The 18,375-nt window shown below is 45.2% G+C and overlaps 2 protein-coding genes across 5 annotated transcripts in view; one reads left to right on the top strand and one right to left on the bottom strand.

Moving 5' to 3' along the window:
• The window catches only part of LOC128697559 (tyrosine aminotransferase), a 260,897-nt gene extending 251,938 nt beyond the window's left edge, over positions 1 to 8,959 (bottom strand). The window contains exon 1 of one of the 2 annotated variants that reach the window (XM_070094076.1): positions 8,841 to 8,959. Coding sequence is in view for 1 of the 2 variants with exons in the window: in XM_070094075.1 (XP_069950176.1) it covers positions 8,473 to 8,484 (12 nt within the window). In the remaining variant the exon portion in view is untranslated. Of the gene's footprint in view, positions 1 to 8,472; positions 8,500 to 8,840 lie in introns of those variants that run through there. The other variant, XM_070094075.1, reaches the window with a different exon arrangement.
• The window catches only part of LOC128697549 (fibronectin type-III domain-containing protein 3a), a 662,917-nt gene that overhangs the window by 27,917 nt on the left and 616,625 nt on the right, over positions 1 to 18,375 (top strand). The gene's annotated exons all lie outside the window — the stretch shown is intronic.

Genomic DNA, 18,375 nt, shown 5'->3' with positions numbered 1-18,375 from the left:
AGTATGACGAGAGCAATAGAGCAATGGTTGACACACTGGCTGCAGTGGCCAGAAGAGCTCATGCATGCAGGGCAAAGCTCCTGATCATGGGCGACTTTAACTACAAGGAGATCGAATGGGAGAACTTGGAGCCACATGGGGGCCAAGATACATGGTGGGCTAAGATGATGGAGGTGGTACTGGAAAACTTCATGTACCAACACGTAAGGGACACTACAAGAGAGAGAGGAGAGGATGAACCAGCAAGACTGGACTTAGTATTCACCTGAGTAGTGCAGATATTGAGGACATCACATATGAAAGACCCCTTGGGGCCAGCGATCATGTGGTTTTGAGCTTCGAATACACAGTAGAGCTACAAGTGGAGGGAGAAGCAGGAAGGCCAGGACAAATGAAACCAAACTACAGGAAAGGGGACTACACAGGAATGAGGAACTTCCTGAATGAGGTTCAGTGGGACAGAGAACTTGCAGGGAAGCCAGTTAATGAGATGATGGAATATGTAGCAACAATGTGCAAGGAGGCTGAGGAGAGATTTGTACCCAAGGGTAACAGGAATAATGAAAAAGCCAGGTTGAGCCCATGGTTCACCCAAAGATGCAAGGAGGCAAAAACCAAGTGTGCTAGGGAATGGAAGAAATATAGAAGGCAAAGGACCCATGAGAATAAGGAGAGCAGTCGTAGAGCCAGAAACGAATATGCACAGATAAGAAGGGAGGCCCAACGTCAATATGAAAACGACATAGCAGCAAAAGCCAGATCTGACCCGAAGCTGTTATACAGCCACATCAGGAAGAAAACAACCGTCAAGGACCAGGTAATCAGGCTAAGGAAGGAAGGAGGAGAGACAACAAGAAATGACCGTGAAGTATGTGAGGAACTCAACAAGAGATTCAAAGAAGTGTTCACAGAGGAGACAGAAGGGGCTCCAGAAAGACGGAGAGGTGGGGCACACCACCATGTGCTGGACACAGTACACACAACCGAGAAAGAAGTGAAGAGGCTTCTGAGTGAGCTAGATACCTCAAAGGCAATGGGGCCAGATAACATCTCTCCATGGGTCCTGAGAGAGGGAGCAGAGGCACTATGTGTACCCCTAACAACAATATTCAATACATCTATCCAAACAGGGAGATTGCCTGAGGCATGGAAGACAGCAAATGTGGTCCCAATCTTTAAAAAAGGAGACAGACATGAAGCACTAAACTACAGACCAGTGTCACTGACATGTATAGTATGCAAAATCATGGAAAAGATTGTCAGGAGAAGAATGGTGGAACATCTAGAAAGGAATGATCTCATCACCAGCAGCCAGCATGGTTTCAGGGACGGGAAATCCTGTGTCACAAACCTACTGGAGTTCTATGACATGGTGACAGCAGTAAGACAAGAGAGAGAGGGGTGGGTGGATTGCATTTTCTTGGACTGCAAGAAGGCGTTTGACACAGTACCACACAAGAGATTAGTGCAAAACCTGGAGGACCAAGCAGGGATAACAGGGAAGGCACTGCAATGGATCAGGGAATACTTGTCAGGAAGACAGCAGCGAGTCATGGTACGTGGCGAGGTGTCAGAGTGGGCACCTGTGACCAGCGGGGTCCCACAAGGGTCAGTCCTAGGACCAGTGCTGTTTCTGGTATTTGTGAACGACATGACGGAAGGAATAAACTCCGAGGTGTCCCTGTTTGCAGATGACGTGGAGTTGATGAGAAGAGTTCATTCGATCGAAGACCAGGCAGAAATACAAAGGGATCTGGACAGGGTGCAGACCTGGTCCAGCAACTGGCTCCTGGAGTTCAATCCCACCAAGTGCAAAGTCATGAGGATTTGGGAAGGGCAAAGAAGACCGCAGACGGAGTACAGTCTAGGGGGCCAGAGACTACATCCTGGCGGGGCCAGGAGATTGGACTCGACCCCTGCAACCTCAACTAGGTGAGTACAACTAGGTGAGTACACGCACGCAAAACACACACTCCAGTCTCGACCCCTGCAACCACAATTAGGTAAGTACACACTCTCTCTCTCTCTCTCTCTCTCTCTCCACACAAGGGTTTTACAGGATTACGTTAGGAGTTCCTAGCATTATTTACAGGTTAAGAAACTTGACCTACATTTGCTCGTATTAAAGCCTTTTTATTGTTATGGGACATACAAATAGGGAACAGTATAAAGTTGGAGCCATGTGTGGGCCAGCGATTTATTTTGGTCAGTTGATATTATTTCATCAATGGCATTTTGCTGTACGAATATATCCAAATTCGAGTCATACTAGGAATGCATGATCTCAGATAAAGTGATGTTCTTGAGCAGGGTACAGCCAGAGTGTAGTTGCTGTTTGCTGCCCGTCTTGTGGTGTACAAGCTGTCTGCTTGCTGTCCGCAAAGTGAAGCCGAGTGTGGCACTTTGATGACGTTGGCTTAGTCCATAACGGTAAAGCCTCCCATATTCCTCCAATGTTGAAGGTTCTGCTGAAATGACTGATCTGTCCAGGCTGGGTCCAGGCAAAAGATGAGTCGTCTTGCTCTGTTCTCTATTCTGTCAAGAAGTCGTACACGAGACGGAGGGCAGGCAATCCAAGAAAGCGGAGCATACTCAAGGTGTGAGCGTACTTGACCTCGTACAGAGTCAGCCTCTACTGTTGAGCAGATGCGAGATATGTCTAAGTGGTGTTTGTTTTCTGGTGCCTTGTTGGCAAGATTTACTACTTGGTTCTTCATACTCAGTTTTGAATCAAATTTCATCCCAAGGATATCACTCTTATCCCCGGGTTCCAACACTCTTCCATTCAGTTTTACCACTGCTCCTGCATTACCGTCATGGTGCCTGGAGACCATCATCATTTATGTTTTCTCATAAGCCAAAGTTACCTGCCGTCGTTTTCCTTAAGCTAATGTAGTTGTAAGCTGGTGATTGTTGTGATTGACAGAAGCTGACATTTCCTCTCTTGAATAAGTAAAAATCAGAGTACAGTCGTCTGCATATGCATGGGATTCTAGGATGAGTTGAAGATAGTTACTGAAGCAAAGATTCCATAACAAAGAGCCAAGCACACTTCCCTGTACAACACTGGAACCATTAGTGTGTCTTGTTGGCTCTGTCTCGTTGAGAACTACTCTTAGAGATCTGCCTTGAAGGTAATCACTAAGGAGGCATAGTGCAGAGCCAGAGACTCCTAGTGCTTGCAGTTTTGCCAGGAATCCCTGGCGCCAGCCATGCCCTGGGCTACTACACAACTGATTTTGGATTTGTCCAGCGATTGGTGTCACATAGTGGAAAGGTAAACAGCAGACCAGCAGCAGTGACCTTTTCTGAAGCCGCATTGACGGTCACAGAGAAGTAAGTGGTAATTGAAAAATGCTGTCATCGACCGTGAGATTATAGTCTCAATCCAATGATTGGCCGGAGTGATGCTGGTCTGTAGTTGCTGATTTCCTCTCTGCTCTTTTCTTTCCGTGAACAGGAACTGTATTTGCCTCTTTCCACAGAGATGATCATTTACACTTTGTTAGTGCTGATAGAGGCGAATTAGAGGTGATCCTAGCTGGTCTGCTCATCTACTCAACAATCTTGGGCTCACCTTATCTGAGCCCACAGCCTTTTCTAGGTCCAGCAGTTTAAGAAGATACATTTCGGTCTGCCTTAATGTTACCCCTGACAACTTTGACACAGTCCTCGAGGCTAATAAGAGAGATTTCCTTGCTGGATCAGGAACTTGCCGATCATCCTACCGATTTAGAGGAGGAATAATTTCATCATTTGAATAACTTTGTCCTTGACCAAAGATAACCACGATTTGGAGCCCACCCTACCTGACGCCAGATTTCTTTTTGTGTCAGAGAGTCATTTAGAGATGGTCCAGTTTTGGACATCCATTTGCGCGTGTAGGTTCCTGTTATAGAGAGTTGGATGCCTCGTATACCTTCTCCAAGCCTTGTACTTCGCAGTAGCAGCCCCTCGACAACGAAAGTCTAACCAAGGTTGATCTGAAGACCTCGACACGTACTGATAGTAAAGGATGTATTTATGCTGAGTATTAAAGATATATTTTTTGAAAGTATCCATTCTCTAAACTCTACATATACTAAATAAGTTGTAAACAAAAATGCAAATATACTCTAGTTCTGAGTTTAGTTTTTTCATTGTATATACACTGACAACTGCAGTATATATACATCAGGACCGTGTATATCCTTCACTGCATTAGTGTAGTGCTCAATAAACTTGCCGCTCAGGCGGCACATCGAGTATATAAACAGTTTATTTTGGTCCCTGTTTCAGGGATTACAGTATTGTTGACCTGTGGTTTATGGGCGAAATACAGCCTTAGTGACTGTAGTGCAGTCGATAAGCTTCAAACCTATCTATCCAGTCAGTAACTATTCATTGAATAGGAGAGTGTTAGAGATTCAGTTTTAATTTTTGAGATATTATACCCTTGTTTTAAATAATAATAATAATAATAATAATAATAATAATTAAATTGTGCTGCTGAAATTAGATTTATATAACATGAACTATTATTATTATTATTATTATTATTATTATTATTATTATTATAGGAAATCGTTAAGCCAGGGTCGTAGATCGCTAAATACGACGTGAAAAGCCCTTGGGAGAGAAGCGAGCAATGGCATGATACCAGATCTTAATCTTTGACGAAGCTATGGTGTGAAGTGTGTCAGAGTGGCACTGAGTGACACTCAGTGCCACTGAGTGCCACTCCACCTGATATATGCACCGTTTATGCTCAAGTCTTGACAAACTAAATATTTACCCCCACACACACACACACTGACGCAAGACTCGTGTACGCAACGCACACTGACGCAAGACTCGCGTACGCAACGCACACTGACGCAAGACTCGTTTACGCAACGCACACTGACGCAATACTCGCGTACGCAACGCACACTGACGCAATACTCGCGTACTCAACGCACACTGACGCAAGACTCGTGTACGCAACGCACACTGACGCAAGACTCGTGTACGCAACGCACACTGACGCAAGACTCCACGAAGAGGTATACGGCGATGATAGGCCTGTGTAATAACACCTGGGTATCTTTATTTGTCGACGTTTTCACCCACAAAAACAATCTGAAAGCTTGTTTTTGTGGGTGTATTTGTAAGCTCCTGTATGAATGGTTGTAGATGTAAGCTCCTGTATGAATGGTTATAGATGTAAGCTCCTGTATGAATGGTTGTAGATGTAAGCTCCTGTATGAATGGTTGTAGATGTAAGCTCCTGTATGAATGGTTGTAGATGTAAGCTCCTGTATGAATGGTTGTAGATGTAAGCTCCTGTATGAATGGTTGTAGATGTAAGCTCCTGTATGAATGGTTGTAGATGTAAGCTCCTGTATGAATGGTTGTAGATGTAAGCTCCTGTATGAATGGTTGTAGATGTAAGCTCCTGTATGAATGGTTGTAGATGTAAGCTCCTGTATGAATGGTTGTAGATGTAAGCTCCTGTATGAATGGTTGTAGATGTAAGCTCCTGTATGAATGGTTGTAGATGTAAGCTCCTGTATGAATGGTTGTAGATGTAAGCTCCTGTATGAATGGTTGTAGATGTAAGCTCCTGTATGAATGGATGTAGATGTAAGCTCCTGTATGAATGGTTGTAGATGTAAGCTCCTGTATGAATGGTTGTAGATGTAAGCTCCTGTATGAATGGTTGTAGATGTAAGCTCCTGTATGAATGGTTGTAGATGTAAGCTCCTGTATGAATGGTTGTAGATGTAAGCTCCTGTATGAATGGTTGTAGATGTAAGCTCCTGTATGAATGATTGTAGATGTAAGCTCCTGTATGAATGGTTGTAGATGTAAGCTCCTGTATGAATGGTTGTAGATGTAAGCTCCTGTATGAATGGTTGTAGATGTAAGCTCCTGTATGAATGGTTGTAGATGTAAGCTCCTGTATGAATGGTTGTAGATGTAAGCTCCTGTATGAATGGTTGTAGATGTAAGCTCCTGTATGAATGGTTGTAGATGTAAGCTCCTGTATGAATGGTTGTAGATGTAAGCTCCTGTATGAATGGTTGTAGATGTAAGCTCCTGTATGAATGGTTGGGAGGGAAGGAGGGACAATGTGGCTCTGTATGCGCATGTGTACAAGTACGAATGTATACTTCACATGTATGTATATGTGCATTTGTGTGAGCGAATGTATTATTATGTGAATGCTTACATGCACACTTGTGTATGTATGAATGTATATATAAAATATATATATATATATATATATATATATATATATATATATATATATATATATATATATATATATATATATATATATATATATATATATATATATGGCCACAGTACACATAGCGGAATTATATACAAACATTCAAAGATTCGAACCTATACACTCTGTATCAACGCACTCAATGCTTACACACGTGTGTGTAGGTGTGTACTCACCTATTTGTGGTTGCAGGGTTCGATCCACAGCTCCTGGCCCCGCCACTTCGCTGGTCGCTACTAGGTCTACTCTCTCCCTGGTCCATGAGGTTTATCGTACCTCTTCTTAAAGTTATATATGAATCCTGCCTCCACTACATCACTCTGTAGATTGTTCCACTGCCAGACAACTCTATGACTGAAGAAATACCTCCTAGCATCCCTGTTACTCATCTGAGTTTTCAACTTCCAGTTGTGACCCCTTGTTGCTGTGTCCCATCTCTGAAACATCCTGTCCCTATCCACTTGGTCAATTCCTCTCAGTATTTTGTATGTCGTTATCATGAACCCCCTATCCCTCTTGTCCTCCAGTGTATGTTTGGCACTCACCTGTGTGTGGCACTCGTGTTTGTGGCACTGTGCTTACCCTATAACCTTTAACAAAGGTCGCCCCCTTCCGTTTTCTTTGTCGTGAAGTGTAGTCTAATCTCTCTCTCTCTCTCTCTCTCTCTCTCTCTCTCTCTCTCTCTCTCGCTCACGCACACATACCAAAACAGGCCAAGTGTCAATTGACAAGTGCCTTTGACAACTAGTAACTACTACTACACACACACACACACACACACACACACACACACACACACACACACGGACTCGACCCCCGCAACCTCAACTAGGTGAGTACTAGGTGAGTACACACACACACACACACACACACACACTGGAGGACAGGAGGGTCAGGGGAGACATGATAACGACATATAAAATACTGCGTGGAATAGACAAGGTGGACAAAGACAGGATGTTCCAGGGAGGGGACACAGAAACAAGAGGCCACAATTGGAAGTTGAAGACACAAATGAGTCAGAGAGATAGTAGGAAGTATTTCTTCAGTCATAGAGTTGTAAGGCAGTGGAATAGCCTAGAAAATGACGTAGTGGAGGCAGGAACCATACACAGTTTTAAGACGAGGTTTGATAAAGCTCATGGAGCGGGGAGAGAGAGGGCCTAGTAGCAACCGGTGAAGAGGCGGGGCCAGGAGCTAGGACTCGACCCCTGCAACCACAAATAGGTGAGTACAAATAGGTGAGTACACACTGGCTCCTGGAGTTCAATCCCACCAAGTGCAAAGTCATGAGGATTGGGGAAGGGCAAAGAAGACCGCAGATGGAGTACAGTCTAGGGGATCAGAGACTACAAACATCACTCAAGGAAAAAGATCTTGGGGTGAGTATAACATCAGGCACATCTCATGAAGCGCACATCAACCAAATAACTGCTGCAGCATATGGGCGCCTAGCAAACCTCAGAACAGCATTCCGACATCTTAATAAGGAATCGTTCAGGACCCTGTACACCGTGTACGTTAGGCCTATATTGGAGTATGCGGCACCAGTTTGGAACCCACACCTAGCCAAGCATGTAAAGAAACTAGAGAAAGTGCAAAGGTTTGCAACAAGACTAGTCCCAGAGCTAAGAGGTATGTCCTATGAGAAGAGGTTAAGGGAAATCAACCTGACGACACTGGAGGACAGGAGAGATAGGGGGGACATGATAACGACTTACAAAATACTGAGAGGAATTGACAAGGTGGACAAAGACAGGATGTTCCAGAGACTGGACACAGTAACAAGGGGACACAGTTGGAAGTTGAAGACACAGATGAATCAAAGGGATGTTAGGAAGTATTTCTTCAGCCACAGAGTAGTCAGGAAGTGGAATAGTTTGGGAAGTGATGTAGTGGAGTCAGGATCCATACATAGCTTTAAGCAGAGGTACGATAAAGCTCATGGTTCAGGGAGAGTGACCTAGTGGCGACCAGTGAAGAGGCGGGGCCAGGAGCTTGGACTCGACCCCTGCAACCTCAACTAGGTGAGTACAACTAGGTGAGTACACACACACACACACACACACACACACACACACACACACACAAACACACACACACACACACACACACACACACACACACACACACAGGTTCCGTGTAACCTCCCCACTCCCTCTCAAGAACACATTACTCCCACAGAAATATATGAAGTAAACACACAGTGTACATACACTGACAGACATACACTCGTGCTGATATACACACTTCCTGTGGTGAGTGTAGCAACGCCAAGTGATTATCTTTGAAAGAGCTGAATGACTCTTGGCTGTCAGTCTCTTTCACGTGCTGTCATCCCATGCCTCTGAATAATAGCTGTATTACTGATAATTCAGTTTTATATACTGACAGCCACGTTATGTTGCTGATAACTCGGTTATAGATGCTGACAGCCAGATTATATTGCTAATAACTCGATTATGTATTCTGACAGCCCAGTTATATTACTCATATCTCAGGTATATACACTGACAGTCCTGGTATATCGCTGATATCTCAGTTATATGTATTGACAGTCCTGATACGATACGATAGGACTCACAGGTAAGGACCCACGAGGGGCGAGGGGCAAGTGGGGACAGTACGAAGAATAGACGGTGAGAGGAATGTCTTGAGTCGAAGAGAGAAGAGGCAGGACTAGACCCAACTGCTAAGCCAAAACTAACAATGACGAAAGACGATGTAGAGACAACAGGAACTCTGCAGGTGTTGACTGCAACTTGCTGGATGGAAGATTGCTGCTTCTTGATGGTGATTGGTGGCTGCAGGCGACAAGGGAGGAGCTTAACGTTGATTGGTCATTTCATAATGGCTTGGTGGTTATTTGGAATTGTGGCGTTTTTTGATGAAGAAAGCATCTTTGGCGAGGCGAGTTCCATTTTTAAGATGTTTAAATCGTTGGAGAGGAATTATCATGAGACGAGTTAACAAGTGTTGATATCGAGGATCTTGACTCAAATTTTCAGCATGCTCTATAAGTCTGGAAAGTTCAATGGGACTATCTTCTTTGGAATGTCCGACGACATACTTGACTGTCTTGTTGATGAGGTGAGATTTTAGTTCATCTGGCTCCATGTCTTGAGGATAGTTTACTGTGGTACAGAAAGATACTCTTCCCCAATCAGTATACTTGTCGTCATCTTCATCTGGTACAGTATCGAATCTTGGGTCTTGGGATGGTATTGTTAGTGCTGGAGAATGTACATTTTCATCTTCATCTTCAATGGACAAATGGGAAGATGTTTCTGGTGGAAAGGCTTCTGATTGGTCGGTTTCTTTGAGGAGTGGAGACGATGGAAACTTCTCATTGGACGTTGTTGGAGTGACGTCACTAGTTGTTGGTGGTGTTGGAGCTGCAGGCGTAGAGGTGTTAATTAGGTCCTTGGTGAATTTTAGTATTTCTTCCGAAGGTGGAGATGCTGGGAATATGAATGCTGGTATATTATTCAATGCAAATAACTCGTTGATGGTAGAGTTAAAGGATCCGGGTACAGCCATGTTCTGTATGTGAGCGTATAATAAACAGTAGTGGATCTTGGTTACGTCACATGTTGGAGGAGTAATGATGGTGGAGGCAGACTGAGTAGATGCTTGAAGTAATTTAGTAGTGGTTGCTTGTATTTTAGCAATTGCTGCATATGTTGGAGTGTTGCTAGTAGGTTTTTTCTTTGCTGCATCTTGTGTTTTCTTCATGATATCCTTTCTTGTAGGACATTTTGCTGCTAGTGTATGGTGGTCATTACTCTTGCAGTTTAAGCACGATGGTTGTGTTGGAGCAGCAGCGGTGCAGGAACTGAAGGTGTGTCCCTCACTACCACATGTAGTGCAGAACTTCTTGTCTTTTACTGGACATGCTTTGGTGGTGTGATGGTATGAATAACAGTTCCAGCAATGTTGGATGTAGTGATATCTCTCTGCTTCAATGTAGGTAGGGCTGATGTAGTAGTAGTAGACAGCAAGACCTTCGTTCAGAGCAGTGGCAGCCATGTTCACGTCGGTGAAGGTGACCTTGAGCATGGACGTTGCAGTTGGAATTTTTGTAATGCTGTCAACAGTAGCCCAGGTATTTTGCGACTCGATGGATGACTTGAGTTCAGCAGTTGATTGAGACGTCAGAATCTTGTCAAGTTTTTTAAGGAATACTGATTTCCTTGCCCTGAGGGCAGGAGATGACGTAACAGCAAACCCTTGAGCAGTAAGAGTTGTGGTGGCTTCTGTAGTGAGTCGTTTCTCTGCTTCAGCATCATCGTGACACACAACAATGAATGCTTCCTTCAGGGACAAAATGGTGTTGAATTTTACTTGCAGTGCTCCCTGAACAGCGGTTGCAAGAGCAATCTTCGTTGAATCATCAACGATACCACTTGTTGGCTTGATCTTTACACGATTTGCGTAGCTCATCGTGCAAGTCAAGGTGAAGACGACGCTGGTAAAGGTTCCCCTCCCCAACGGGGATCGTAGGGAGACAGAGTAAGGAGAGCTGCTATGACCTGCCTGGGCGAGAGTCAAGAGGAGAATGTCTCGTCTGTTGTCCAGTCCTGATATATTGCTGATACCAGGTTTATATACTGATAGCCTAGCTATAATACTGATATCTCAGTTCTGTATACTAATATCCAGGTTATATTGCTGATATCCTTGTTATCAACTAATTTCCGGGTTATATACCAGATATCCCAGGTATCAGATATCAGCTCACACACTCAGGCGTCCAGGATCGATACCTGAAATGTCTTTCCTTACACCTGCTGCCCTTGTTCACCTAGCAGTGAGTATTAGACACACGTGCAACACCTGGGTATCTTGTAGATGTTTCGCCATCCAGTGGCGAAACGTACAGTACAGGGACATAACTGGAAGACTGTTGAAATGTATGTACTACAGGAGACAGTGGAAGGCTAGGTAATCAGTCCCTCAACCTTGAATGTGCTTCAAGGCTGAGGGACTGGTTGCCTGGCCTACTGTCCTCTGTTTATTTTTCAACAGTCTTCAGATTGTGTCTGTGTATTGTACTGATAAAGCCACTGGATGTCTAAACGTCTACAAGTAAAGCTACCCAGATGCTGCACATGTGTCTAATTCTTCAACGTGTCTGTATACAAGTGATATACCTAGCAGTAAGTAGGTACTTGGGTGTTAGTCGACTGTTGTGGGTCGCATCCTGGGGGGACAAGATTAGTTGTATTATGTACATATAGAAATAAATTATTATTATTATTATTACCTGATATTAGTATCACGTCTGCCTTTTCTGATATCGAAAAATTTCTGTATAAATTCCAGTTTGAAAGACTTTTTTTTTTTTTGGCGTGACATAATTATTTATTAAAGTGAATAACCCAAGAAAGTCAGTGTGATTTATTTCCATTAATACCCGTGGGATGATTACTTAAATAAACTACGCTGAAGACCACTGGTGGTCTTTAAAGTAGGTTATCTTAATACCTGACAGCTTAAGAGGCATAGATAGGTCAGCTGTGTCCCACTAGGCTGGGTCTGGGCAGTCGCTCTCGAGTCACGGCATCGATGTGGCTCAAATCAAATCAAATCAAAGTTTATTCTCTATGAGGATTTCAATGCGCCAGTGCCTATTGCTGCTATAAATTAGAGATTTGATAGGACTTACATTTGTGTGTGTGTATCTTGCCCTTATGGCAGAGATATTTATTGGGTGTACATCAGTGGTATACAGTGCCGAGAAAATGAACAATTAGACACATGTGCAACATCTGGGTATCTTTGTTTGTAGATGTTTCGCCATCCAGTGGCTTTATCAATACAATACAAGGACTTAATGTGAAAAAATTATATACGATGCTCTTCACCAACTCCAAGACTGAGGGACTGATTGCCTCATATTTTGTGTACATTTCTTCACATTATGTCCTTGTACTGATAAAGCCACTTGTTGGCGAAACGTCTACAAATAAAGATACGCAGATGTTGCACATGTGTCTAATTCTTCATAATTATTGTCATTTAAACACTGTCTCTGCTTCAGTTCTCCTTAATGATCGTTCAAGTATGAATAAGCGTCAGGTAGGCTATACGGTCGGCCACGAATTTACTTTTCCGTACAGTGTTCTGCAGTTGTACACTCCCTCAGTCGGAATGATCTTACAAAAGTTTTGTATACAAGATATCCTGGCGTCATTCACGACTCGTTATATTGGCGCAATAACGCTGACAGAACATCTGAAAAAACATGGATGCCAGCTATCACTACTTCAAGGAACCGATTTTCTTGATTTCGACGTCTTTCACGTTGAGTGTTACTAGTAATATAGACTAGGCACTTATTGCTACTTAATATTAAAAAGGCTAAATAAATATTTTTTTTTTGTCTAGCAAACAATGTTTCGCGAGAATTTGGGAGCGGTAAAGTCTTAGTTCAGTCTCCAGCCTGGCATGTGCATATCATCTGCGTCCAGTTGTAATCTAAATCTGCTTGATAAGGAGCACTTCGTAGATGTGAGGTGTTCCTTCCACGTACGGATTCGATTGCCAAACCACCCGATGCCGGAACGAGAGAGGGGGGTCGCAGCTCCCTAATGCTCCACGACCCACAACAGTCGGCTAACACCCAGGTACCTAGCTACTGCTAGGTGAACGGGAATCAATAGGTGTAAGGAAAAAATGCCTACTGTTACCAGGATTGAATATGTGCCTCTCAGATGTGACCTGAAGGCACTACCGTTGGCCGTTGTGAAACACCTGAAAACACCCGCGTCCGAACACACACACACACAGGCGCATATAACAGGGAGGGCACTGCAATGGATCAAGGAATACCTGACAGGGAGGCAGCAACGAGTCATGGTACGTGAAGAGGTATCACAGTGGGCGCCTGTGACGAGCGGGGTCCCACAGGGGTCAGTTCTAGGACCAGTGCTATTTTTGATATATGTGAACGACATGATGGAATGAATAGACTCTGCAGTGTCACTATTCGCGGATGATGTGAAGTTGATGAGAAGAATTAAATCGGATGAGGATGAGGCAGGACTGCAAAGAGACCTGGACAGGCTGGACATGTGGTCCAGAAACTGGCTTCTCGAATTCAACCCTGCCAAATGCAAAGTCATGAAGATTGGGGAGGGGCAAAGAAGACCGCAGACAGAGTATAGGCTAGGTGGACAAAGACTACAGACCTCACTCAGGGAGAAAGACCTTGGGGTGACCATAACACCGAGCACGTCACCGGAGGCACACATCAACCAAATAACTGCTGCAGCATACGGGCGCCTGGCAAACCTGAGAATAGCATTCCGATACCTTAATAAGGAATCGTTCAAGACACTATACACTGTGTATGTTAGGCCCATACTGGAGTATGCAGCACCGGTCTGGAACCCACACCGGTCAAGCACGTCAAGAAGTTAGAGAAAGTACAAAGGTTTGAAACAAGGCTGGTCCCAGAGCTCAGGGGAATGTCGTACGAGGAAAGGTTGAGGGAAATCGGACTGACGACACTGGGGCAGAAGGGTCAGGGGAGACATGATAACGACATACAAGATACTGCGGGGAATAGACAAGGTGGACAGAGATAGGATGTTCCAGAGAGGGGACACGGAAACAAGGGGTCACAACCGGAAGCTGAAGACTCAGACGAGTCACAGAGACGTTAGAAAGTATTTCTTCAGTCATAGAGTCGTCAGGAAGTAGAATAGCCTAGCAAGTGAAGTAGTGGAGGCAGGAACCATACATAGTTTTAAGAAGAGGTATGACAAAGCTCAGGAAGCAGAGAGGGAGAGGACCTACCTGGAGTTTACCTGGAGAGAGTTCCGGGGGTCAACGCCCCCGCGGCCCGGTCTGTGACCAGGCCTCCTGGTGGATCAGAGCCTGATCAACCAGGCTGTTGCTGCTGGCTGCACGCAAACCAACGTACGAGCCACAGCCCGGCTGATCAGGAACCGACTTTAAGTGCTTGTCCAGTGCCAGCTTGAAGACTGCCAGGGGTCTGTTGGTAATCCCCCTTATGTATGCTGGGAGGCAGTTGAACAGTCACGGTGCTGTGACTGACATCCTTGTCTATGTCGGATATGAGGATGAGGAACAAGATGGGAGCGAGTACTGTGCCTTGTGGAACAGAACTTTTCACCGTAGCTGCCTCGGACTTTACTCTGTTGACGACTACTCTCTGTGTTCTGTTAGTGAGGAAATGGCGATCAGTGAAGAGGCGGGGCCAGGAGCCGAGTCTCGACCCCTGCAACCACAATTAGGTAAGTACAATTAGGTGAGTACACACACACACACACACACACACACACACACACACACACACACACACACACACACACACAAACACACACACACACACACACACCCTCCAATAACCATCCTCCCCCTCCCCCACAACCATCCATCCCCTCTCCTAACCATCTATTCCCTTCCCCCTAACCAGGATGAGGACAAGGGGCTCCAAGGACGAATCTGGGAGGGAGGAATGGGGGGTAGAGCTCAAAAAAAAGGGAGGAAGACTGGGGAAGGAGACTAGATGAGCTGGAAAGGAAGATGGAAGAGAGGTTAGCAGCAGAATGCAGAAGGTGGAAGCTACAGGCCACAGCAGCAGAAATCAAGATAGAGAGATTAGAAGAGGAGCTGAGACATCTGAAACAGCACAGAGACAAAGATATTACAGAAGTAGCATCGGCAATGGCTACATCAAACACAGACAACAGGTCTGAAGGAAGCATGGAAACTAAACTGTATGCAGAGGTCCTGTCAAACCCACACGGGGCCAAAACAAAGACAGGGAGCACACTAGGACAGAATGAGAGGTTGGAAGACATTGAAGGAACTAGGACATGTGCAAGGACCTTACCAGATACCTGTGGGGGCCAGGAGCAGGTGAGCAGGAAGGACAAACCAAGAAGCATAGGGGCAATAACTAGAGAAGGAACTGAAGGAAGGAACACTCCACGGGAAGGAACTAAAACACATCAGAGGATGCAATGGGAGTCACAGTGGGAGGTGGAAAGGGAAAGATCCGTGTTTGTCTATGGGCTAGACGAAGCTAAAGGGGAAACTTATGATGAAAGAAAGCAGGAGGAGAAAAAAGCGATTGAAGATATCATGAAGGTGATAGGCGAGGGGGACATGACCCAGGTGGCAAATTTTCGGAGAATTGGGTGGTTCACAAAGAAAAGGAATCGGCCTCTCAAAGTAATTTTCAAGGCAGAATCAACCCGAACCATGATCCTGCAGGAGAAAGCACGGCTGAGAGGCAAGCAGGAGTTCCGGAGTGTGTACCTCGATCGAGACAGAACACAGGACGAAAGGAAGACAATGAAAGAGAGAGTTCAAAAACGAAAGGAGAAATGGGAGGAAATGAAAAAGGAGAGCAGAATAATCCAGGATCAAATGGAAGGACAAGCGCACCCCCCAGAAACACCTGCAGAAGGACTCCAGCCACGACACCCCCAAGGCAACTGAACAATCCAAACCAACCATCACACACCGATCCCTCTGTTTCCACCCCCTGCACCACAGTTACAGTATTAGAACAGAAGTTGAAGGTTTGGTACACAAATGCAGATGGATTAACGAATAAACATGAGGAATGGCAAGAAAGAATCAATGAGAAGTCCCCAGACATCATAGCAGTTACAGAAACAAAACTCATGGAGACAATAACAGATGCAATCTTCCCACCAGGATACCAGATCATGAGGAAAGATAGAAGGGGCAGGGGCGGAGGTGGGGTTGCTCTGCTCGTAAAAAACATATGGAAATTCGAGAAAATGGAAGGAATAGATGAGACGGGAGAAAGAGACTACATAGCAGGTACACTTCAGTCTGGGGAACACAAAGTGGTCATTGCAGTGATGTATAATCCACCACAGAACTGCAGGAGGCCAAGAGAGGAATATGAAGAGAGCAACAGAGCAATGGTGGACACACTTGCTGAGGTGGCAAGAAGAGCTCACTCCAGCAGAGCAAAGTTGCTGGTTATGGGGGATTTCAACCACAGGGAGATTGACTGGGAAAACCTGGAGCCACATGGGGGTCCCGAAACATGGAGAGCCAGGATGTTGGACGTGGTGCTGGAAAACCTCATGCACCAACATGTTAAGGACACTACCAGAGTGAGAGGGGAGGATGAACCAGCAAGATTGGACCTTGTGTTCACCCTGGGCAGCTCAGATATTGAGGACATCAAGTATGAGAGTCCCCAAGGAGCTAGCGACCATGTGGTTCTGTGCTTTGAATACATAGTAGAGCTGCAAGTGGAGAGAATAACAGGAGTTGAATGGGAAAAGCCTGACTATAAAAGAGGGGACTACATAGGGTTGAAGAACTTCCTGTGGGAGGTCCAGTGGGACAGAGAGCTGGCAGGAAAGCCAGTAAATGAAATGATGGAATATGTAACAACAAAATGCAAGGAGGCAGTGGAAAGGTTTATTCCCAAGGGCAACAGTAACAACGGGAAGACCAGAACGAGCCCCTGGTTTACCCGACGGTGTAAGGAGGCAAAAACAAAATGCAATAGAGAATGGAAAAAGTACAGAAGGCAGAGAACACACGAAAATAGGGAGATCAGTCGCAGAGCCAGGAATGAGTACGCACAGGTAAGGAGGGAGGCCCAGCGACAATATGAAAATGACATAGCATCGAGAATCAAGACTGACCCGAAACTGTTGTATAGCCACATCAGGAGGAAGACAACAGTCAAAGACCAGGTGATCAGATTAAGGACAGAAGGTGGAGAACTCACAAGAAATGATCAGGAGGTATGTGAGGAGCTGAACAGGAGATTTAAGGAAGTTTTTACAGTAGAGACAGGAAGGGCTGTGAGAAGACAGCACAGAAGGGAACATCAAGAGGGAATATACCAACAAGTGTTGGATGACATACGAACAACTGAGGAGGAGGTGAAGAAGCTCTTAAGTGACCTTGACACCTCAAAGGCGATGGGACCGGACAACATCTCCCCATGGGTCCTTAGAGAAGGAGCAGAGATGCTGTGCATGCCTCTAACCACAATCTTCAACACATCCCTTGAAACTGGGCAACTACCTGAGAAATGGAAGACAGCTAATGTAGTCCCCATATTTAAGAAAGGAAATAGAAACGAGGCACTAAACTACAGACCTGTGTCTCTGACATGTATTGTGTGCAAAGTCATGGAGAAGATTATCAGGAGGAGAGTGGTCGAACACCTGGAAAGGAACAAGATTATAAATGAAAACCAGCATGGGTTCATGAAAGGCAAATCTTGTATCACAAACCTCCTGGAGTTTTATGACAAGGTAACAGAAGTAAGACACGAGAGAGAGGGGTGGGTAGATTGCATTTTCCTAGACTGCAGGAAGGCCTTTGACACAGTTCCCCACAAGAGATTAGTGCAGAAGCTGGAGGATCAGGCGCACGTAAAAGGGAGGGCACTGCAATGGATAAGGGAATACCTGACAGGGAGGCAGCAACGAGTCATGGTACGTGAAGAGGTATCACAGTGGGCGCCTGTTACGAGCGGGGTCCCACAGGAGGTCAGTTCTAGGACCAGTGTTATTTTTGATATATGTGAACGACATGATGGAATGAATAGACTCTGAAGTGTCCCTGTTCGCAGATGACGTGAAGTTGATGAGAAGAATCAAATCGGACGAGGATGAGGCAGGACTGCAAAGAGACCTGGACAGGCTGGACATGTGGTCCAGCAACTGGCTTCTCGAATTCAATCCAGCCAAATGCAAAGTCATGAAGATTGGGGAGGGGCAAAGAAGACCGCAGACAGAGTATAGGCTAGGTGGACAAAGACTACAGACCTCACTCAGGGAGAAAGACCTTGGGGTGACCATAACACCGAGCACATCACCGGAGGCACACATCAACAAAATAACCGCTGCAGCATACGGGCGCCTGGCAAACCTGAGAATAGCGTTCCGATACGTTAATAAGGAATCGTTCAAGACACTGTACACTGTGTATGTTAGGCCCATACTGGAGTATGCAGCACCAGTCTGGAACCCACACCTGGTCAAGCACGTCAAGAAGTTAGAGAAAGTACAAAGGTTTGCAACAAGGCTAGTCCCAGAGCTCAAGGGAATGTCGTACGAGGAAAGGTTAAGGGAAAT

This window comes from Cherax quadricarinatus, chromosome 44 (genome assembly GCF_038502225.1).
Source record: "Cherax quadricarinatus isolate ZL_2023a chromosome 44, ASM3850222v1, whole genome shotgun sequence".
Taxonomy (NCBI): Eukaryota; Metazoa; Arthropoda; class Malacostraca; order Decapoda; family Parastacidae; genus Cherax; species Cherax quadricarinatus.
The sequence above is the reverse complement of the archived record's forward strand: the minus strand, read 5'-3'. Positions and strand labels throughout refer to the sequence as shown.